General features: G+C 44.5%; 1 protein-coding gene and 1 long non-coding RNA gene across 6 annotated transcripts in view; one reads left to right on the top strand and one right to left on the bottom strand.

Moving 5' to 3' along the window:
- Positions 1-22,988, top strand: part of NHS (NHS actin remodeling regulator) — a 262,102-nt gene that overhangs the window by 217,132 nt on the left and 21,982 nt on the right. For all 5 annotated transcript variants that reach the window (XM_065072240.1, XM_065072248.1, XM_065072237.1 and 2 more), the window contains exons 2-3: positions 18,358-18,510; positions 20,886-21,019. In XM_065072240.1, coding sequence (XP_064928312.1) covers positions 18,358-18,510; positions 20,886-21,019 — 287 coding nt within the window. The remainder of the gene's footprint in view (positions 1-18,357; positions 18,511-20,885; positions 21,020-22,988) is intronic.
- Positions 14,037-20,890, bottom strand: LOC135580115 (uncharacterized). The gene is made up of 2 exons (XR_010474313.1): positions 19,342-20,890; positions 14,037-18,655 (listed from the first exon to the last, which is right to left on the bottom strand). It is a non-coding gene; the product is annotated as an uncharacterized LOC135580115 (long non-coding RNA).

The following is a 22,988-nucleotide window of genomic DNA, read 5'->3' as shown; positions in this document are numbered from 1 at the left end:
CTCTTCGTAACACCTTACACCTAGTGGTAACTTTTCACAAAGTCATCTTCTCTGCCCTGATTCTTTCAGTCAGCCTTGCTTATTGTCCAAACCCACCGGGTTTGGACAGTCATCCCCACCGGGCTGGCCTCATTGTGGGCTCTGAGCCTCCCTGGAGGACAGAGATGCTGGAGGTGGGTGTCCAGGCTGCTCCCTCCCACGGTGCGGGGGGTGGCTCTCCAACCACCCCAGCACCCAGGGCCCAGCTGCAGCCCCTCTCCGAGGAGTGGGCAGTGTGTTCCCTGGTGGCTCCTTGAAGCACTTTCCATAGGAAAGCAAAATGGGAAAGGAAGGTGAGTGGGAGCAAAGGAATGAAGACCTTTACTGCAGGCTCAGCAGATGCAGTAATAGATGCAGAAGCACTGTAGCTGTGCTGCAGGTGGGAGCATGGTAACTACTTTGTTCTTTGTGGTCTTGTTTTCTGCAGTGGGTGGCCGTGTGATATCCTCTTAGCTGAAGAAAGGAGAAAGGAAATGGTTGTTTCCTTGGAAGGTCCCAGTTTTTTTCTGGTGCCATCATTACGGTGAAGGCTCCTTGGGATTATCAGAAACTTTTTGGAGGCAGGCAGAGCCCTGCCTTCGTCTTCTGGCAGCCACTGTTTAAACAGAGGCACTGTGCACTTGGTGATGCCTCCAAGAGATGCAACAAACATTATTTAAATTATGAATTGCTGTCCATGGGTTATCAGAAGAGGATTTAGTACACAAAACAACCCTAAAGAGCTTATGACATCAGGAAAAGGGTTTCAGCTTCACTGAGTGGAAATTCTTACTTCCTGGGCAGAAGTGTTTTCTCAGTAGGTCAAGTGGGGAAAACTCAAGGTGGGAAATTGTAGCCAGTGAGGCTGGGGGTAAAAACTGTAGTGCCGCAATGTCTCACACTTTAAAATCTTTTTAATGACATCAGGTTGTGTTCCCCAAGACAAGTCTGAATGAACACAAGGAAGCCCATTTTCTTCACTATTCGTTTCTGCTTGTACGAAGGAACAGAACAAAGCTCTGAAAAGTGTGTGATCTTTGACCAGCAAAACTGTGCCAGTCAAAGCCATTACTACCATTTATCAGCATAACATGTCTTTTTGATGAATGTGGAGGTGTGAGCAGTAGGCCAACAGCTAAAATGCAGTTCTGTCAGTGTGGTTGCAGCTGCTTTACCCGTACAATTTATTGTTGAAAGACAAAAATCATTTTAGTGTGTTAAAACCTGAAGAACATTCATAGTTTGAGAGCAGAAAATGACCCCAGATAACACAGTTGGAGTTAGCTAGACTCTAAATTATTTCCACAAGTTAATTAGCTTGAGTGTGCAATACACTGCCTTGTAGCTCTGCCTTGTACCACCTCCCAACACTTACACATGGAGTTCCTGCATGCAGTGTGTTGTCAGGCTGGGAGATATTATGAAGTTGTAGCTTAGATATAAAAAATAGCAGCATGAAATGTGACCACTCAGCATCATGTTGGTAGAAAGAATAGGACAAAGTAGGATAGGTAGGCTAGAATAGAATAAGAATAGACTAGGATAATAGACTAGATTAGTCTAGACTAGACTAGACTAGAATATTTTCAGTTCGTAGGGACCTAACATGATCATCTAGTCCCAATGGAAGATTGCTAGTACAAAATTCAGAATGAAACTCTGGTCATCTTCAACTGTAATCATAAAACCAGTGTTATGTTATGTAGGCACCTGGCTGGAAATGTGAGGTACCGCTGAGATATGTGCTCTAGGGACAGCTAGACCCAAGTCTCCCTGGTTTCATCATGCCAAATGGGGATAATTACCTAATGATCTGTGCCCCCATTGATGTGGCTGGGGATGACAGCAGCCAAAAGGCAAGTGTGGGAAAGTCGCAGCTGTGGTTTGGTGTGGCTTTGCCTTGTTGGGCTGAGTGTGGAGTTGTCTGAGGGAAGAGATGTTTTCCTCTCTGCTGGGATGAATTAGTCGTCACAGACTGGGCAGTGATGGTGCTTTTGCAAAGCTGTGCTTTCTGTGGTAGGCAAAAAATTCATTTCAGTTTAACCCCCAAAGAAAGAATTTCTGAATAAAAAATTACCTTCGGGATTACTTGAATAAGCTCAGCTTTCGGCACATATCTGTCTCAGTGGTTCATGAATGGGAGGAGGAAAGTGTTTTCTGCCCACGACACTACTCGAAGGCTTATTTCTGTGAGTGATGTGTGTCACTTTGGTTATCATTGCTTTGTTCTAGCTACAGTGCTTCTGGAGCAACATCCTGCTCTCACCGAGCATCCACAGATAGAAGGGCATTGAAGGGGAAGAAAGATGAGTGTCTTCTAGTCATCCTTTTAGCAAATATTTCCCTTAGTCTTCAATTATCAGGGATGTGGCTGTAACTTCAGTAGCAATAGAATGGGAATTCCTCAAAGGCTTAAAAATTATTCCACTGTTCTGAAGTATCTGCAAAAATACATTGTCTTCTGGATCAAAATGAGAGTCTTCCAACTTTAGATATTTTCTTCTGACAAGCTGAAGTTTTGCTGAAGCTTTTCCAACCTAGAAGTACATGTAAATTTTGTGGAAAATAGGGAGGGTTATACTAATTGTGGGGAGGCTGTTGTGGCCCTTGTAAAGTGAAGAAGCATTGCAGTATTTGTAAAATGTTACTATTGCACAAGTATTACAAAGATATAAGGAATCGGGATGCTAATAGAATGGAAAAATGATAGAATGAAAAGCATACAAATTAATGTTTGCCTAACTGCCATTTTCATAGGTAAGTAGCGGCTGCACATTTAGATATTTTTTTATTCTGTGTTGTTGCATAGAATCCCTTTTCTGGGATAAAATCAAAGTGCGTTAAGTATGCCAATAGCCAAACTTCAGCAATAATTCTGCATGACAGAAACATCGCCAAGTAGTGACCTCACCCTCACTCCCTACATGAAGACGTACTGTATCCCACAGGAAATCAATGCTTCCTAATGTGAACAAACATGAAAATGAAATTATCAAATGGGCAAGTCAGGGAAACAATCTTGATTTATCAGAATTATCTGTGATTTAAATGCAGTGGTTAAGAAACCTCAAGTGATAATGAATCTGGCAGATGATCAGTGAATTTGTGCATTTCCCCATGTCATGTGGGTCTGCGCTCTGGTGGGAATCACCTAGGGTGCCAGGCTGGCTCTTTTTTCTTTACTGACCATGGCAGGTTAATTCTGAATAACAAAGCACCCATTACTCACCCAATCTGATGTTTTGGAGCTCCTTACAAATGGTAGGAGGTTGGTTGTGCTTGCAGGGGCCTGTGGGTCCAAAACTGAAGCCCAGGCAATACCAACTGCAGCTCATCTGCAAAGCTCATCATGCACCAAAGAGCATGCCCTAGCATGGAATAAGCAAGCCTACTTTTATCTGGAAGAATACGACACTAAGAAAGCCACTCAGTAAAGTATTATTGGACTAGTGCATTAAATGCATGGCCTATTAATTTAAGTGTAAATGCCTGGTGTAAATGACGATTTCTGCCCTTAGAACACAAAAGCAGAAAGAACATAGAAAAGGTTAAAAGGTCCCTGAAGGACAAGAGATGGCTGTGAAGGCCAGGAGGTGACTTGCCCTGGGTGTGAGCGGGGATGTGCCAGTATATCCACCTACCAAACAGAATTACACATCCAAACAACATCAGCCCAGGCAACCACCATTTGAAAATGCTGTCTCAGTTTTTTGCTTTTCACCGCATACCAGTTTCTGCATTTTCTTCTTCTTTTCTCTTTTTTTCTTTTTTTTTTTTTTTATTTTATTTTAAGCTCAGCAGCAGACTTAAGAGCTTGTTTTCATATTCTGTGTAACACCCTTATGATACTTCAGACGGTACAAAAAAAAATAAGCAGATGGCTGTGAACTGATCTGTATTTGTATATAGAATGTCTCCAACTTAACGAACAATATCCATATTATAAAAAGAGTTGGCTGGGTTGGCTTCCCCTCCCCCTGTGCTGGCAGATGCTACGGGAGTTGGTAAGATGTGAAGATTGATTGGCAGCTCCCCCCATATCAGGGCTGGGATATATCCGTGGGTGTCGTCTGCCTTTCCCTGCTGAGCACATAAAGCATCTCAGCCTCCGGAGCAGTCTGGCACCTCTTCCAGCACTTTTTTTTTCACTTGACACTGCTTGGAAAATCCACACAGAAAGAAGAGAGGCAAGGAGGAGAAGGTGGTGAAGTGGGAGGGAGGTAATTAGGCCCAGACCTGATGTCCCGGTGTATCCACAGGGGCCAGAGAAGTCAGACAGAGCCACGACTGAGAAAGGACAGAGCAAAGACAACAAAATTTGACATCAGCCTATTGTGTCACATTTCTGAGCATTTTTGTCCCTTTCTTCCTAAAAAGGAATTATTTGTTCAGTTTCTTGGGCAATGCTTCACCTTTTGAGTTAAAAGTCACCTTGCTTGGCTGTGACCCAAATTTGTTTTTTCAGTTTGCCATTAAATATATTAAACAAGTAAATGTGGGAACCCATCCATAGCCTCGCAGACACACATTGGTTTCCTCACAGGCAATCCTGCTCCCATGTAAAGGCAGCATCTCCCCACTGGGTCCCTGATGGTGCTGGGACATGCCAGCTCAGCACAGTCCGTCTTCTCATGGTCCTTCCATGGTGAACAGATGGGGACAGGCTCTGCTAGAGGAGTATTCCGAGCTCTCAGAGGCTCATTTGTACTCAAAATCAGCAAGTAGCCTATCTGTTAGCTACAGAAATTCTCCAGGGCAAACAGATCTCCCCTGGGGAAAGTTACTTTTGTGATTACTTCCCGTTGTCTGCTTCTTTATGCTTGGAAACGTTGTCAACTTTGCTCCTCGTGAACAAATCCAGGCATCCCCAGAGTGCTCTCTCCCCTGATGCACCATTCCACTCTATACACAATACATTAAGGTCAAACACTGTTTGCTGCTCAACGGCCCCATTTTTTACTTACACTTCCTGCATGATAATTTTAATGACAATGCCCTTCTTCCCCCTCTCCTAGTTTCCTTTCCTTTTTCCTTTCCTGAAAGTATTTCTTCTGGTTTTATGTCATTTCCTGTAGTTTGTTGTTTGGTTTTTTGTGTTGTTTTTGTTTTTGTTTTTGTTTTTTTCTGTAACTGATTTCCTGCAGTTTATTTTGTTTTCATCACTGCTTACAATTGACAGTTTGAAGAATTCCAGTCCAGTGTTGCAGCCAGTGTTATTCCACGTTGGTATTTCTGATAGTTACCAGCAGGTGTTGATGCCTGACATTTCTGCTCTGGTTTTGACTGGATGCAGCTAAACGTAGCCATTTCACCACACCTTCTGGTTTTCTTTGCATGGGCAGTACTCAGTACATGGTCATAATAAAATGTCTGCCCACACTTCAAAGGTAATAATTTTGTGTGTACATTAAGCGAGCAATCGTTTGCCACTCTGTGTATTTGCTGTGCTAAAGCCAATGTGTTGACAACTACCTTGTACTCTGTCCAATGCACACACAAAGACAGGTGAATTACAAATGTGCAAGAATTTGCTTTCTGCTATTATGTTCTGGCCAACAACTCTTGCCAGAGTAGTCCACATCCATACAGCATCTGACAAACCCTGAAGTTCTTCAGCAGTTGTGGCTTTTCAGAAACCCCATCAGAAGTCAATTAGGTTTTCTGCATAAATATGTGGCTTAATAATATAAATGTGAGCACAAACAATAGGATATGGTTTTGGCTCACAGAGCCATACTAGCCATAACAATAAGGACAGTCTATGTTATGGTCTTTATTAACACCTTATGACTTCACAAGAAGTAAATGTTTTGAAATTTGTTTTAGCTTAATCATTTTCATGCTGTGTTTTATGTGCTAGTTGCCATTGGCCATGATGTCTCTGTTTGAAGTGGGGGTTAGCAGGCTGGCAGGAGCTGTAGGGGCTCCCTAGCTGGCATGGTAACAGGTTTGCATCCTCTGCAGGGATGTGCAAAGAGATACAGCTAACAATGCTCACCTCTCAGTCAAATTTGCATGCTATCATTTACCATTTGAGGCTTGTGGACCATTTTAGGTAAGCAAGGACCTGAAATACAGTAGAAAAAAAACAGTGCAACTCTGCAGAAAAAATATTACTGCCTAAAGTGAGCAAGCTGAGAGCATGTTATTCAAATAATAATAACAGTTGGAAAATAACTTATCTTGACATAAGTTATTGATCCTGCAGTCTAGGTATACCATATCACTAAGACAGTTTTCAAATGCTATCTGGATGGGTTCCTTCTAAAAAGTAATCCAGTATATCTCAGTGGCATAGAAAGTCCAATAAGTAATACAATCCAAACCATCTATCATAACATGTCTGTGCTTTGCAGATTAAGGGCTAATTTCAAGCCTAAAAAGCCTGGAGTTGAGAGGCTGCAATACCTGGATAGGAGCTGGAGCCCCAGTGGGGACTGGTGCTGGGACATGTCCTTGGCAGTGCAAGGTGGGGTGGAGGGGACTTGCAAGGCTGACAAGAATCCATCCCTAAAGCAGGTTTCTTCATTAAATTAAATTCCTTTGAGAAAGTATAGAAGGACAGGGGGCAAGAATCTACATTTTCAGGCAGCTCTCCTTCCCCCTTACGAAACAAAATAGACCATTTTCATTATTGTTTCAACAAGTGAAACTCAGCAAGTCAGCCAGCCATCTTACTTCTTCCTAGCTGACTTCTTCATGTGATTCTCTGAACCCTTACAGCCCTGTTTGCTCTGATGTTTTACACAAGTGTCTTGTCAGAAGTGGGTCCGGAGAAGGATATTGCTGGACAGTGTTGAAATAGGACCCTCCTCCTGGCCCAGGGCCCCTTCCTGGGCTGTGGGTTCCACCAGCCCAGTTCACAGCCAGTTGTCTGAAACAGCACTTCAAGTAAAGCATTTGGGAGGCTTGTGCTAAAACAAACTTCTGAGAGGGCTGGTGATGGAGAACTTATGTATTCACTGAGTTTGAGAAAGAATTGTACTGAAAGGACCAAAGGAGCTACACAGTAAACTGGTTGAATCATTACTTGCACCCCTGTGCCCAGCTGATCCTGGGCCACCAGCAAGGTGGCACAGGAGTAACTTTTTGAATCATGTGTCTGATTTTAATAGCCTGCTCCGAAAAATACACTGCCTTACCGTAATGGGGAGGAAGCTTCCCACGGCAGGCATGGCCTCAAGAGCCATTAGAGACCTTAGAGAGGGCCAGGTCACTCAGTCCTTCTGCAGGAAAGGACTGGTGAAGCTGCAGGAGCAGCAAGAATATTTCCCCAGGGGAAAGGAAAAAAAGTTGCCTTTTGTCCCTCTGAGGTGATTGACTTTCTGTTTTCCCTCAAATGCCAGTGAGTAATTTGGAGGAACATGTGTAGCAATAGTAGCATAGTATTTACTAACTATAATTGGAAAAAACTGTTGCTCCTAACCTCAACTTGCACTTAAGCAGTGTTCAGGGCATCTAGCCAGGCACGCTGAAAAAGACTGATGGGTAGGAAAAGGTGTGAAGTATGAGCCACCACCTCTACTCTTCACACATGGCTTGTTGTTCAGGGCTTTTGGGGGTTTGATTTCTCAGCCTACATTTGGTTCCAGAGGAAAAGAAGAGGGGACCTACATGTTCATTTTCTGCGTAAACTCTTCAGTCTTGTTTATCACTTGGGAGCAGCTTCCAACCTCAGATATTGGCTTCCCCATGCAGTTTGCTGAAGGCGAGAAGGTCAAAAGGGTTGTCAGGCATTGGAACAGGCTGTCCAGGGAAGTGGTTGAGTCACCATCCCTGGAGGTGTTTAAAAGACGAATAGATGAGGTTCTTAGGGACATAATTTAGTGCCAGTGTTAGGTTAACAGTTAGACTCAATAATCTTGAGGGTCTCTTCCAACCAAAATGATTCTATGATTCCATGAAAATCACCCCCAGCACTTTTATACTAAATACAAAGTGTAACCTGTGTCTTTGGATTGGGCTTGCTCTTCAAATTTCTTAGTTTTTTTCTGCTATAGCATATGCATTGCCCTACCAACACAGTGACTTTGTCATTACCCACGGGGAGCCACATCAGGGACTAACAAGATGAAGCGATGGGGCTATAGGGCTTTTTTTTCTTACAGGTTATCGTCTTGAATGAAGGGTAGGTCAGCAGTAAACAAAACACTGTCACCCGCTGATGGCCTTCTGATGCCCTGCGCAAAATAAGTTGGTGCCCTCAACCTGCAGTCCGTGAGACAAGTTTGTGTATCGCAGCACCTCAGCGTAACTGATGCTAAGTGCCACTTCTGAGAGACAAATGGAGAAGGCACAGAGGTTGATGGGGACTAACTCTTAGAGTTTTGAATTTAAGGTTGTAATTTATGAAGATTTTGTACTTATTCCAAGTCACCTGAATCTTATCTTCCAACATGCCGAACACAGCATATTCCATGTTGAGTATCATCTTCCAGTGTGCTTTTTCAAGGCGCCCGGTGTTTTACAGCTGAACTGCATGTTCACAAACATGGAGATGTTGTTTGTACCACAGATGCTGATGTGGAAATGGGTGTTCCAATGTGCAAGCCTCTGCCCTTCTTCAAAAGAGGATCCTCAGCATAGAGTAGGTATACTTGTTCAGATAGAAATATGCAGGAGAATTGAATGTTTTGAGTAGGAGAATAGGCAAGATACGTTGATTGACAGCCAGCTGAAAATGAGCCAGCAGTGTGCCCCGGTGGTCAAAAAGGCCAACAGCATCCTGGCTTGTGTCAGGAACAGTGTGGCCAGCAGGACTAGAGAAGTGATTGTGCCACTGTACTCGGCACTGGTGAGGCCCCACCTCAAATCCTATGTTCAGTTTTGGGTCCCTTATCATACGAAGGACATTGAGATGCTGGAGAGAGTTCAGAGAAGGGCAGCGAAGCTGGTGAGGGGTCTGGAGCACAAGTCTGATGAGGAGCAGCTGAGGGAACTGGGGCTGTTCAGCCTGGAGAAAAGGAGGCTGAGGGGAGACCTGATTGCCCTCTGCAACCACCTGAAAGGAGGTTGTAGCATGGAGGGTGTTGGTCTCTTCTCCCAGGTAGCGAGTGACAGGACAAGAGGAAATGGCCTCAAGTTGCACCAGGGGAGGTTCAGATTGGATAGTAAGAAAAATTTCTTCACATAAAGGGTTGTCAGGCACTGGAACAGGCTGCCCAGGGAAGTGGTGGAGTCACCATCCCTGGAGGTGTTTAAAAGGCATTTAGATGAGATTCTTAGGGACATGGTTTAGTGCTGGAGTTAAGTTACTTTATGGTTGGACTCGATGATCCTGAGGGTCTCTTCCAACTGAAATGATTCTATGATTCTATGAAAACTGCTGTCAAAACACTATTTTACGTATCACAAAAATGTCTATAGGCTGGGGAATGTGAGGGTGGTTTTTTTTTGCAAGATCCTGAAGGTAAGGATTAACCAAGGTAGGTAGAACAGTAAATTAATTTTGTAAAGCTTTGTTCCTGAGTGCTGGCATGTGAAATCAGGGTGACTGATCTGAGAGTAGCATCACAGTGAACCACACACTTCTCTATGACAAAAGGGAGAGCATTATGGTGACCTGTTGGAGCAACTCCAGCAAGCTTAGTAGTAATTTGGGCTGAGTCAGTACAGGGGAAAAATAGCAGAGCAGTGAGGGAGAATTGCAAAGGATGTCTAAAAGCGTACTAACAAAGTGTTTTTATAGAGGCCACACACTACAATGCCAGAGATAAGAGACTTTATCTTGCTGTGTATTGAGAGTGGGAGTAATGTGAAGGGTCAACATGGGAAGAAATCTGCATTGACAAGCACTGAAAGTGTCAGACTAAAATAAGTGCTTTCAACTAATTAAGCATGTAGGATTGAAAGGGCTGTCTTGAGACACTGATTTCAGTTACATGCTCTGGGGTGAGTATACACAAACGTGTATGTATATGCATGTGTGTGCTGTCCTATCATCCCTGCTATAACAATCCATCCTTACCATTAGGTCCAGTAACCTTAAATTAGTTTGGTTCAGCATTTTTCTTTAACATTGCTTATGCTTTCACTGTTTTACCGGCTAATTAGCTTTTTTGTTTTCTAATGGAGCATGGCAGCAAGCTGAAATGAATATGGACTCATCCTGCAGAATAGCTGACCTAACAACAACCTCAGGTTTGCCCAGCAGGACTCTCGTGTTGCCTGCCTTCTTTCCCATTGCCCTGCTGGCAACACTGATGCTGCCTTTTGTATCACTTCTACTCGCTTAGGTGGGGCATGAATGACTTCCCAGCTGGGTTGTGGTCTCTGAAGATGTAGAATTGGATTAAATGTTTGATTTCATGTATACACATACACAACTGAGGAAACTTTTGCCTAGTCCTGTATCTTCAGCTGCCCTGGGAATAAAGCCTGACCCCATTGGTGGTTTCTTTTTTTGCTTACTAACCTGCTTTCCCTGATGGGCTTCCTGCCATCTCTGACTGAACAAGGACCATGGAAACACCATGGCTACACATACATTATTGAACATTTCAGATGTTTGTTAAGATACAAGTATGTTGCGCTCTATCCAGAGCTTTCTGTCACCATGCATTAGAAGAGATGTGCACTGAGGGAGATTTCTTTGCTACAGAGCTGGGTGTGATGGGGTGGTGGGGTACGCACAATTGCACATATTCATGGATATGTATTATATAATACGTAGACACATGCACCTAAAATAAAAATGCCATTCACGTCTCATGGGTGAGAAGGGCAACTCCACTAATGAAACCCTCCAACAGAAAACTGCTGTCTGTGGCTACATTTGCCACTATTTTGTAGCTGAAAGCATAAAGCTATTTCTCTCCCAGCCACTCTTGGAGGCCATGTAAAACATAGACCAGAGAACAGGAATAAAAGGAGAGGAAGAAATTGCTGGCTAGAGAAACTTCATAGGAATAAAAGGCTTGAATGTACCAAATACTGTGTATTTCTGGGAGGTTATTGTCTCTCCTGCAGTGACAGCTTTGAAATATCAAGTCCCATTCTGGCTGCTGTAACTTATTTGACCGAGTTTGGGAAAGCAATTAATATGTTCAAACGCCACCAGCAGTGACTGAAAGCAGCAAAGCCAAGAATGGGATTAGCGTGTGGTACTCTTCACATAAGTGCATATTGCTTAACATCCTGATCTCCTTACATGTATAAGAACCACACACTTCCCAGCCCTCTTGAATTATGTTTGTTCTTGTGCCAGTTAACTGCACACTAGGTAAATGCAAAATTCAAGGATCTGCACATTGAAATGGCATCCAAATCATATGCTTTCCAGTTTTTTAATCTCTCTAGATAACTGAACGCTGAGTAGACATAGAGTTTTGTCCACTTGTCCATTTTTCTCCTGAATAGCTGTTATTTCCATATGTGTGGCATAAAGGGAGGCAGAAAAATGTCACAGAAACCCTGGCTGAAATGTGAGAAGTTTCATCATATTGGCAAGAAATAAAACAATACAAAGAGCATAAAAGATCATGGTCTTTCTCAACAGTTTCTGCTGCCGGTGAGGCTTCTGCCTTTTTGCTTGAGTTTGAAAAATTTGCTAAATTGTCCATCCATGAGCACAGAACAGAATAATAATTGTGCTCATGTTATTGCCCACATGTAGTTAAAGCCTTAACTTGTTTTGTCATGTCTCCCCTCCTGTTTGTCTGGAGGGCAGCTGCAGCCCGTGCAGACGCAGTTGCGCTGGCTTTGATTTGAATGTGTGATTGCCGGTGGCAGGGGAGATGTGGTGATCCAGGCTTCAGCTCCAGATCAGTCACCTAAACCATGTCTTGAGGCCTAAGGCACTGGAGTTTGCTCCTCGTATCTGTCCTGGATTCAAGTTGTTCAGTGCAAAAAATGCTCAGAGATAATTTTGGTTCCTGCCTTGATAACAGCAAGAATAAGATATAATGATGTGCAAAGGCATTATAAACCAGGTTTTCCAGTGTGGGCTCGCAGAGAGAAGTAACCAAGGAGCAGACCACCTGAAATGGGGCATCAGTCACCCATAGCCCTGTGACGGTGTGCACTGCAAGGACTGAAAGGGAAATGTCTGCACTGAACAGTGCCCTCATGGCCGTCAGAGTCCACTAGGAAAGCAAAACCAAAAGATGTGACCAAGGATGGGGGAATCCCATTAAGATGCTGAAAAAATCCCAAAGATGCACAAGAGTGGCAAGGAAAAGGAGACAGGGGTTTGGGTATGCAGTTTTCTATTTCACTGAGGATTGAGGGTCTTATGTGAGAGGCGTCCTGCTGGGTAAGTCCCAGCACCCTCCATGGCATCCCTGTGAAGCAGCAGACACAGAGGGAGCTGCTTTGAAAGTACTGAGCTTGCTGATGCATTGCACAAAATGTGGGACATGTACGGTGGAGGAGCGACTGTAGATTTTTATCAGCCTTGTATGCTTAAACCCCCTGGGTGTTACAGCAAAGACATGAGTACTTGGGGAAGGATACATTTGAGACATTCAGGGCTATAAATAAAATTCACATCAGACTCAGCACTTGCCTCAATGAAAAATTTATGCACTAAAATGCATGATGAAGTTGGATGTGTTGCCAGACTGCCTAGTCTTTGGGATAATCTGGTTTTCCTCAGAATTAATTTTCTTGCAATGTTTTGCATACAAACTTAGCAGTAACTCACTGCTGACCTGGGCAACAGGTGTGGAAGTTGGATCGGGTTGAACCCTGCTGCTGCTGCTCGCAGAGGCCTGTTTATTCAAAGCTGTGCGGACATACGGCTTTCCTATTACACTGACTTTCACAAGAAACCTGAAATGGCTAGAAAAAATGGCATTTGCTAAAATGACAGCTCAGGCATGTTAACGCTGGAGGAGAAGGGCTCCCCAAGCAGGTCTTGGCATGGTGCTGGTGGCCACAGCAGCCTTGGAGAGCATCCTGCATCCCTGCAGCACAGCAGGGAGAAGAGGTGGGTGCACAGCCCCCAGCTCCTCTGCCTCCTGCACAGTGCCTGGGTCATTAGAGCCTCTCATAAGAGCAACTGGGCTCTGAAAAAGGCTTATTTGCTAGTCTGAACCTTTTAAATTGTGGTTTTTGTCTCTTGGAATCCAGATACTTCAATCAGGATTCAGCAGCTGCTGGTTCAGCCATGCTTGTGCAGGAGTTCAGTTTGTGGTGGCTCTGGGCTCTGTCCCTTAGTAAGTAGACACCTTCCTTGCTTGCCACTCAGATCCCCTCCAGGCTCCACACTTCTTCACACTTTACACTAATTCATGTTTTCTCTTTGAATCGGGAAATTATCTTTCCCTCCCCATACCCATGCCCCCGCCACCCTCTGCCCCCCCCACCTTATGGCAACTATAATACAGAAAGAAATAACAGAAAGTTGAGAAACAGAAGGACCTTGAGTGGGGGAGGTAAGCATCTAGAGAAGCAGATGGAGTTGGGGAGGGAAAACCCCTGGATCTATCAAGTAAATAGAGCAGAAATCTTGCTTGGCCTTTGTGGTGTTATTATTAGAACAACCACGCCTGAGTGCACGAAAGCTGCACAACCTTCAAGCATCCACATCCAGCTCTGCCACAGCAGGATCTTTTTTCTGCTTTGCTAAATGAGGGAGGGAGCATGAATGAGAGGATATGAAGACAAGAACAGTCTATAAATGATAAATATGATCAACTTCAATGAAACAGCTGTTTGGAAACCTTCAAAAATCTTCTCATGAGAACAGCTATTAGTGTATGTCTGTTTGACATTGGCTGTCAGGAAACCAGCCAACGTTAATGGATCCACAGAATGTAATGGGGAATCCATTTAAATGGTCTCTTGTCATTTTGTCATCCCACAAGACCAAAAAAACAATTACTTTAACTCAGGAATGAAATGAACATGATAGTTTATATGATTCACTTGTATATTCTAAATTGATCAAAGTGCACACTAAAAATATATTAACAATCCATGTCTGATGCCTGAGATGCAGCATTTTCTGTATCTGTATCGGCTGCTTTTTCTCATTCAGTTTGGTGTCCAGCTGTTAATAATTTAAAGACTGTGGCTTTACAGTTTCTGTATTGCTTTATTTATTATGCATGTTATGATGATGATGAGGGGCTATAGCCACACGCAGGTTCAGCATTGTGAAAACAGCCTGAGGAGTAAAACACTGAGTGAAGGGAACTGCTGGCTGGAAGAGATACCTGATCCCCATTTCACAGGACTGAGGCATAGGGAGTGTTGATATTTAACCCAGGCTCTTAGCAGAGGTAGATGGTGAAGCTTTGACTGAACAGGTCTTCTGGATCTCAGCCCAGTGGTGTTTGAATAACCTTGCCACAAGGATGGCTTTTTTTATTTTTAGTGGAGGTGAGAGATGCAGCCCTGTGCAGAAAATCAGACGTTCAGTGGTCCTGAAAGCCCACAGTCCACTCCTGTAATTGCATCCTCTGGCTTCAGCTCCCAGCAATGGTGCAAAGGACAATGTGCAAGGAATGAAGTAGAAGCGGGTCCCACTTTTGACAGACAATCACATCTGGAAATCCCCTTCAGAAAGGGTGCAGGCTCACTCATTTACCAGTGAGCTTCTTTCTCCCTCTTTCTGTTTTCCGGGAAGTTTTTCTAGAGCTTCTCTGCCCAGAGGTTGGGATGCTGTTCTTCAAACATCCAGCCTAATTGCATTTGTGGTGGGTTTATACTTATTTGTCCTTGGGCCAGCATTGTCCTCTACCCTACCCAGTGCTTCTGCCTCCCTCTGAGCTTCTCCCCCACCACAGGCTGACTATTCATCTCCTTGCAGCTTTTTCACCAGCTCTTTTAGTTTCTATTCTGGACTGCCTAGAAAATCCACTCCTGTCTTTAAGTATTCTACAGGACTGTTCTGTTCTGTGTATTGTGCAATATTTCTGCTTTCTTGGTATTAGTGGGGCGTATTCTCCAACACAGCAATTCAGAGTTACTGCAGGAGAAGGTGAGAAGGTTCGGATGTGCACTGGCTGGGGCCATGGCACAGGGTACTGGAAGCTTCTTAGTGCCCTATCATTTGAAGATAAGCAATGTAATTGTGCTTTATTTTTCCTTTGGTACAGCACTATGCACAGCTCTGCCAGGTTTGCCAGCTAAGGGAGACTTGGATGGCTAAGAGGTCATGCTATTTTAGTAATAACTCCGAAGAGCAATGTGTGTCTACAACCGTAACTGTGTAGTAGAATTGCTTTAGCTAGGTTTCATTTTTAAGTCTCACACAAAGTATAGTAACCCAACTCCCACTCTTCTTATTTGTGAAACACTGCTGCCAAAGTGAGAAGAGCTTTCTACAAGTTAAATTTTGCAGCAAAATCTATTCTAGTCTAATGAAACATGTGAACATTTGACAAGCAGATAAAACTTTCCACTCACTTACTGAGCTTCATCACAGAGAAATACTAGAGCTGCAGTCTAGACAGATTTTTTTCTGGGAGTAGGAAGGAACTGCTTGTGCCTGCCATTTCATTAGCCTCCGGGGTACAATTTGTGATCATGAATATCACATACCCTCAGCAATATAAAGAATGGGTGGGGTATCATTACTATCACTTGTAAATTTTTGTCCTGAGATGAGCTTCCCAAGGAGACAGTGCAGCTCAGAACAGGATTGAGGCACTTTATTTTGTGTTTCAGTATGTTGTCTGTAAAATAGACATAGTGCTTCCTTGCCCTCAAGGGGTAAAGGAAATATGAAAATCAGCTAATGATGGTGAGATATTCACCTACTGCAGTGGTGACAGACAGACAAGCTATCAAAAGCTCTGCTTGAGATTTGGCAACATTACGTTATTACAGTGTCTATCATTTAGTAAGTAAATCCTCATTATGAACACCTAGAGGTTGCTGTCATTCATACTACAGACACCCCCACTATCAATCATTTTTTTTCTCACCCTGATGCTGTTCCTTGCACTGACACTGTGGCCAGTTGCATAGAGCAGCACTACAAACATAGAGTGAAACCCACCTGCAAAAACCCACTGAGAGGCAAAGTAAGGCTCCCTACTGGACAGGGAGTTCGAGGTCGCTTCAGTGGTGCTGAAGCTCTGAGAACCTGAACTTCAGCAGGTCTATCACCATATTATACCACCACTTTCATCCTGACATCCACAAAGTGTTGTGAACTGGATTTTTTTCTTATTAAAGAATAGCATCCCACACATGGCAGAATGGTTCCTGGGTTTCTCCCTTTGTGTCTGCTTCCTCCTTCTTCTCCTACAATACTTTCCCCGTTCGTTTCTCTATACAAAGCACACTGGTATGCCTTTGGCCCAGGTGAATGTTGTTTTGCATCAAAAAAAGCAATAAAACCAGAAAAAGCAAAACCTCCAAGCAGCTCTCTGACATGTTGCACTGACTCCCCTTCAAAAAAGGGCAACTACTGCTGAAGATTGGAGAGCGCAAATGCATTGGAAGTAGATGGGAGAAAGCCCCGAAAAGTGCAAGCTCCTTGATTGGAGACAACATACTGCTGCAGATGTTTCATCACCAACCCTTTTCTCTGGCTTAGCTTCCCTCTTGGTGGTGTGCCTTGACAGCAGCATGTCCCTTCTTCTCTCATGGAAGTGGTGATGGCCCTGCTGGACAAGGGCTGGGGGCTGTGCTTGCTTGGAGCAATAAAAACAATGTAAGGGACGAGCCCAGACACAAAATACCCATCATCTCAGTGAGCAAGGCAGGTGCTGGAGGAGGGGTCTGACACACAGGCTGGTCTCTAACACAGAGTTACAAATCCCTGGTAATGCTCTCTGTGTAGGAGGGCTCCGGCCATCAGCATTGCACAGGACCGTTTGAGATTGAAGCCACCTCTGCTCTAGCTCTCTTGCCAGAGAGGGGATGTGCTAGGGAGAGCAGGGCCAGGGTGTACTGCCCTGCTTGAGAGAGATGAGGGCAAAGGAGAGGAGCACATGGCTGGTGGAGGCACCAACCCAAGGCACGCTGGCTGTTTAGCTCCTTGCTGGGAAGGGAACTCCAGGAGGCACCTCCACTACCCTTCCTCCCGTGTGTGAGGGACCCTGCCAACATCACGCTGCCTTGTCCTGTAAGCAAAACAGGTGCAGCAGCTCCTTGGCATTGGAAGAGGAGATGACTGGAGAGACTGTATCAATGCCTTTGTTCAGCCTGGAGAAGGGGAGACTGAGAAGACACCTCATCTCGGTCTACAGCTGCCTCACAAGGGGAGGAGGAGGGACAGGTGCTGATCTCTTCTCTTTAGTGACCAATGACAGAACCTGAGGGAATGGCAGGAAGATGTGCCAGGGGAGGTTTAGGTTGGACATGAGGAAAAGGTTCTTCCCCCAGAGGGTGGTGGAGCACTGGAACAGGCTCCCCAGGGAGGTGTCACGGCCCCAAGCCTGACAGTGTTCAAGAAGAGACTGGACAACACCCTCAGACACATGGTGTGAACTGTGGGGTTGTCATATGCAGGGACACGAGTTGGACTCCATGATCCTTGTGGGTCGCTTCCAACTTAGGACATTCTATGATTCTGTAGAAGAAGGAGCAAGCCCAGTGCTGTAGCTGAGGACATACCCTGTGCTCTTGCTGCTTTACGTAGGTTGATGAGCACAGGTGTAACAAGCCTGCTCCACTCTGCCAACCACAGCAGATCCCTGGCACCCCCCATAGCCCTCTTTTCCTGCTTTGGCCCCTGGAAATCTGGCTCCTGCATACGCTGAGGTTGGGAACATCTCCCCTGAGAAATTCTCTCAGACCTTTAGTGGACTTGGTTCATTTAATTTTCAGAGGCAGACTTCCGGGATTTCTCTGTGGAGGAATGGAAGTGTTCCTGAACCTCAGAAGTCCATCTCTATTAAGGGAACCTCTTTTGATAGATGACAGTTAAAGTCACTCAGCAGGGTGGGCAGTTAATCTCAGTCATTATACCCTGGAAGGCAACAGGCTAGCAACCTGTGTCAGAAATTAGTCGTGCATAACATGATGTAGTGAAAGAGCATATTGGCAGGAGAAGAGGTAAATGGGAGACCTATTCCACCCTCTGCTCTTGCTTGAAACATCACTGTGGGAAGGTTGCGCAGCTTCTTTGCATTTTCATTTTGCTGCCTATAAAATGATTATCTGTTTAGTCCACGTATTTCACATCGATATAGTAGCATTTCCTCCAGAGACCTATTTTCAATCTGACAAAAGGGCATTGTCTAAAGGCTAAATGATATAGTGTGGTATGGAAATACGAAGAAGATAGTGGTTGCTCTGATTTGGTGGGAGGAGAGGTGCTGTATCATCACCAGTGCCAGTTCTTGGCACTGGTCTTCCAAGCGAGAGCCTTTTCTTTTCAGCTAGGTTGATATAAGAGAGGCTAGGAGTCTTACCCTGTATTCTGTTTTTATCCTACAGCTGTCTCCAACCTGGATGCAGAGAGCAAACTGAGTGTCTATTACCGAGCACCTTGGCATCAGCAAAGAAACATCTTCCTCCCCTCCACCAGACCTCCTTGCGTGGAGGAGCTGCACCACCACGCCAAGCAGCACCTGCGAGCCTTGCGCAGAGGTAGGTGCTTCTTCTCGCTCCAGCTCCATCCATCTGACACCTCTCCATGGTCCCCTCTGGGCAGCAGTGGTGTACTCAGGCACGGGCACAGGGCTGTGGGCACTGGTCTCCGCTGGGACTTAGGTACTCAGGCTAAGAAATAAATCTGAAGAAATTCTAGCATTAGAAGAGGTTTGTGCCCTCTTTTGGCTTTTCTCTGCTTCCTTGAGTAGAGCTGAAAAGGACTTTTTATTTTCCATTTTAAATTCTTTGTTTAAATGTTTTTCTATTAAAGTGGATATGTCTGAATTTTAAGTGTGTGCAAATTCATGCTCCAGCCCTAAAAGGCTGGAGGTACTGAGTGTATGAACAAGGCCATCTTGTCTCCCTCCGCTAAACAGATGTTAAACAATGCCTCAGCTCCAGGACAGACAAGATTTAACTTCCCAAGGGCTGAAACTGGAGCCCAGGGGTATTACAGAGTCTCCACAGAAACTGAGCTGTCTGTGTGGGGTTTCTAAGCATGATACTGGAGGAAATATGCATCCTTCAAGGGTGACAGCTGAAAGACAGGTGATATGCCAAACAGCTTGGAAGGGTAGGGAAGGTGTCCCCTCCCAAGACCAGGGAACACCTCCTGGCATTGCCTGGCAAACAGGAGAGACCTGTAGCCTCAAAACCAGAGCAAAGCGGGAGCAATCAAGGTCACAACCAGGCTCCTGGATCCCTGCCACTAAGGGAATTTGCTAGGCACAAACATCTGAATGGCCCTACAACAGCACACTACCGGGAAGGCAAAAGATGGGGAAAGGTCAGTTTTCACTGGGAACCTAACAAAGAGAAGATTCTTACCAGAAGCAAGTAGAAGTAGGCAAACAAGCCTGTCTTTCTTCTGAGCCATAATGAAGGAGAAAATCCATGCAGGTCACCCTTAAAATGTCCAGCAGCAGCCTCCTGTGTTGGAATTGTTTTGCACCGTCAGCTGTCATTGCCTTGCTCATTTATTATTGTTATCAGGTTATAATAATAATCGATTACTCAGATCTGCAGAGCATCTGTTAGCTGGATAAAGCATTCAAATTAATTACTGCGTTTGAACCTTTGTACAGATCTTAGCTCAAGAACACACTGAGGGTGCAGTATGTGTTCACAGCACTGCAAAGAGTGGTACAGCCGAATTCCAATCACAGTAGTGCGGGAGTAGAGCAGAGGTTGGCTTTTCTGTTCTCAGCAGCTCTGGTTTGCAGTTGTCCCAGGAGCAGGCTGATCTCTGCCTGCCATCTTGTGGGCAGGAGGAATCCTGACAGCAGCACAGGGAGGCAGCTGTCAGAAAATGCCTCATCATTTTCAAGCTACAAATCTCAGTTTTGGCAGCTTCCCATCCCCCGTGTTTAATAGCAGCTGTGCAGGTTCAGCAGGCAGCTTGTCGTGTGCTGCTTTATTTTATTTTCCAAATAACCGAACGTATTGGAGTGAAATTATAGTCTGAAATTTACCTTAAACATGTTTTTTTTGTGTCTCAACTATTTCTTCTATCAGAATGTCATTATCTCTTTATCTGTTTGACCAGGAGTAATTACAACTAAATGTTAGATCAGAAAACAGCTATGCTAGTAACAAACTTTTTTGGCTGGACCACGGCTACGTACATCAGGTGAATCCATCATCCCCTTCCAGCAGCACTCCATGCATGCATTGACCATCATCTAAAATTAGGGATGGGAAGTCCATGAGCATTCCCTCATTCACATGGAAGGTTTCAGAGACTTGGGAGTGATGGTGGAAAAGGACTGAATATTGTGAGCTGTTGGTGAAGGAAAGCTCCTCTGGGCCTGAGGTGGAGAGATTTTGACTTTTCCAGGATGATCTCCATACCAGGACACAGAACTACTGCTACAACAACCTTCATGACGTCAAGCCAAAGCTCAGGACCTGGTGCTGCTGTGCAGCCAGGGAAGGAAATCCTACACGGGGCTGTGTTTCCTTTTTTCTCCTCAGAGAGGTATATTTTATATGGGTAGAGCTCAGGAGTTACTGCATCTCAGCGTTTCAGGTCAACAGGAGCTGCAGGCTCGCATCGGGAATCAGGCCTCAGGTCCCAAGTGCCTAGAAAATAGCTCCTTTATCACCAAGATAAAGGGTATAAGTCCTATTTGGGGACAATTCAAGTTTAGCGCACACACCGAGGTGTGTTGTGTGAGTGTTGTTCTTCCAGGGGCTTGGATGTCGGGTAAGTGCTTGTCCTCTTCAGTTGCAACAGGGATCATGATCAGTGGAGAAGGACCTTCATCTTTGGAGTCCATGTCCTGTTCATGTGTCTGTTGTGCTGTTAATGGAGACATTTATATGTTTTTACAACTCTGAAAGACTCATGTCTTCTTTCTCCTCCAAAACAGAACATCGAAGCCGAGGTGATAACAGAGAGCAAAAAGTCCAAGGCCCCATCGCTGTGGTGGCTCCCCCATTTCCTCCATTCCCTGCAATCTGCAGTCAAAAGAGGCAAGCGATAAAGGACCGGCACTTCCTACCAGTAAGTCTTTCACTACAGCTATCACACACCAACATGTTATTAGCATGATGGGACCTAAGCATGACAGTGCTTCACAAGTGACCCCCTCACCCCTAGCCTGTGCAAGGTACAACACAGCTGACCTTAAAGACTGTCGGCAGCGTAACTCAGGTCGCAGTTTCCAGCAGCCAGCCCCAGGGTGGATGTTTCCATTGAGAAACCTCTTATTTTCACACATGGCCAGCACACATATGTTCTCATTCATACACTCCTTCACGTTCTCCACTCCTGCTTTAGGTAGCACTTCCAGGACCCTCCTGTAATTTCAGTAAATGCTGTAATTTCAGCCCTGGCATTAGCATTGCCAGGAGACAAAAACTCAAGGGCTTTGAGTACTGGCTTGAAGTTCACATGTGCAGACAGACCCAGCAGCACTTATCCAGCTACAAGGAATGACAGTTCCCACATATAAATGGGCAATGGCCCTGTTCTGCATTGTCCATCTCCATGCATTTTTTTCAGATGGTTCATGTCTCACACATGTCCCTGCAGCCAGCCAAGTAGGAAAACTAGCTGAAGATCTGGTCCTGGGTGTCTGTGCTGACTTGCCACTGCTGCACTAATTTGAAATCAAGTTAGTGTTGACAATATGGTATTTATCGTTGTTCAAGGAAATGTACCAGATCCAAAAGTTTAACTCTGATTGTTTTCCCAGTGGTTTCAGCAGGACTTGGGTACCTCTGTGGCTCTGGGTGTTTGACCCATGAAAGGGTCATAGTAGTTACATTCTACCCTGTGTTAAAATTCATTGCATTCCTCAAATGATTTTAAATTCCGCAAGTCAGACCTGGATTTGACTTTTAAGCAATGTGTATGTCTAGTGCCAGCCCTTAGTGTAAGGATAGATTTGTCCTGCATCTGCAGGTACAGGGACAGTGGCAACTACAGGGATGCTACACAAATGAGCACATTGTAAGTGTGTGACTACTAAATAGTCACTTACTTAGCTTAAAAATCCAAGTACCTTCATCCTATTATACAGGATATATTATATAAGATTATATTAATCATATGGAAGCACTATAATGGTAAAAGAGTCACAGTGTAAAGCACTTGTCCAGGGACCAAAACATCATCTCACCAGTCCACAGGAAGAGAGGAAGAGTTTTGTTTCTCATTTGAGAGCATGAAATGCATGTTAAGGTTTTGATTAGTTTGACTATTCTGGCTTTTTTCTGCTTACCTAGATAATTTCAAGGAAAGCATCACCATCACTGCAGGCTTTGAACTGGTTAAATTTTCAGGCCTTATGTTTCAACTGAAAGATGATACCTTGATGTTAAGGGACAGCATACAAAAGAGTTCCAAGAAAGAAAGGAGAAACAGACTTACCTGTTTCTTCTTGATATGTCATCACCAAAGCTAGTGCTAGTATACTCGTTGAAAGGTAAAGGAGATGTGACCCCATGTTATGGATCAGAACTAGTTACAGACAATAGTTTGGACAGTATATTGAACATAAAGCTCTCTTAGAACCAGGTGGGGAACAAGGCATGTCTTTTGAAATTGTATGCTCAGTGGGGAAAGGCCTGAATCTTTGCTGTGTTTGGAAAACAACCAGTGTGTTTTAGACATTACTTCCATCTGTGGAACACAAAATAATAATAAGCAGTGAGCAACCCTCTGAGTCCTGTATTAGCTGGCAAAATTAAGTCATGCTGAAGGCAGATGTCTTGGCTTTATCAGTAAGTCCACCTTTTTCTTTTCAAGAGAGAGAATATTAAGCTTTTTGCCCACCCATATTGGGCCTTTTATTGGAAGTTGACCAGGTTCAGTGTTCCCTTAAGGATGAACAAACCAGAGCTCCTTGAGGGTTGTCGTCCTATCGATTTCAAGGCACTTGGCAATGCTCTGCTTTGGTAATTGCGGATACTCCGAGGCCAGAGTACTTCAAAGTGCCTTGACCCGTTTTTTAGAGAACTCCTTGTTC

Source organism: Columba livia, chromosome 1 (genome assembly GCF_036013475.1).
Source record: "Columba livia isolate bColLiv1 breed racing homer chromosome 1, bColLiv1.pat.W.v2, whole genome shotgun sequence".
NCBI lineage: Eukaryota > Metazoa > Chordata > Aves > Columbiformes > Columbidae > Columba > Columba livia.
The sequence above is the reverse complement of the archived record's forward strand: the minus strand, read 5'-3'. Positions and strand labels throughout refer to the sequence as shown.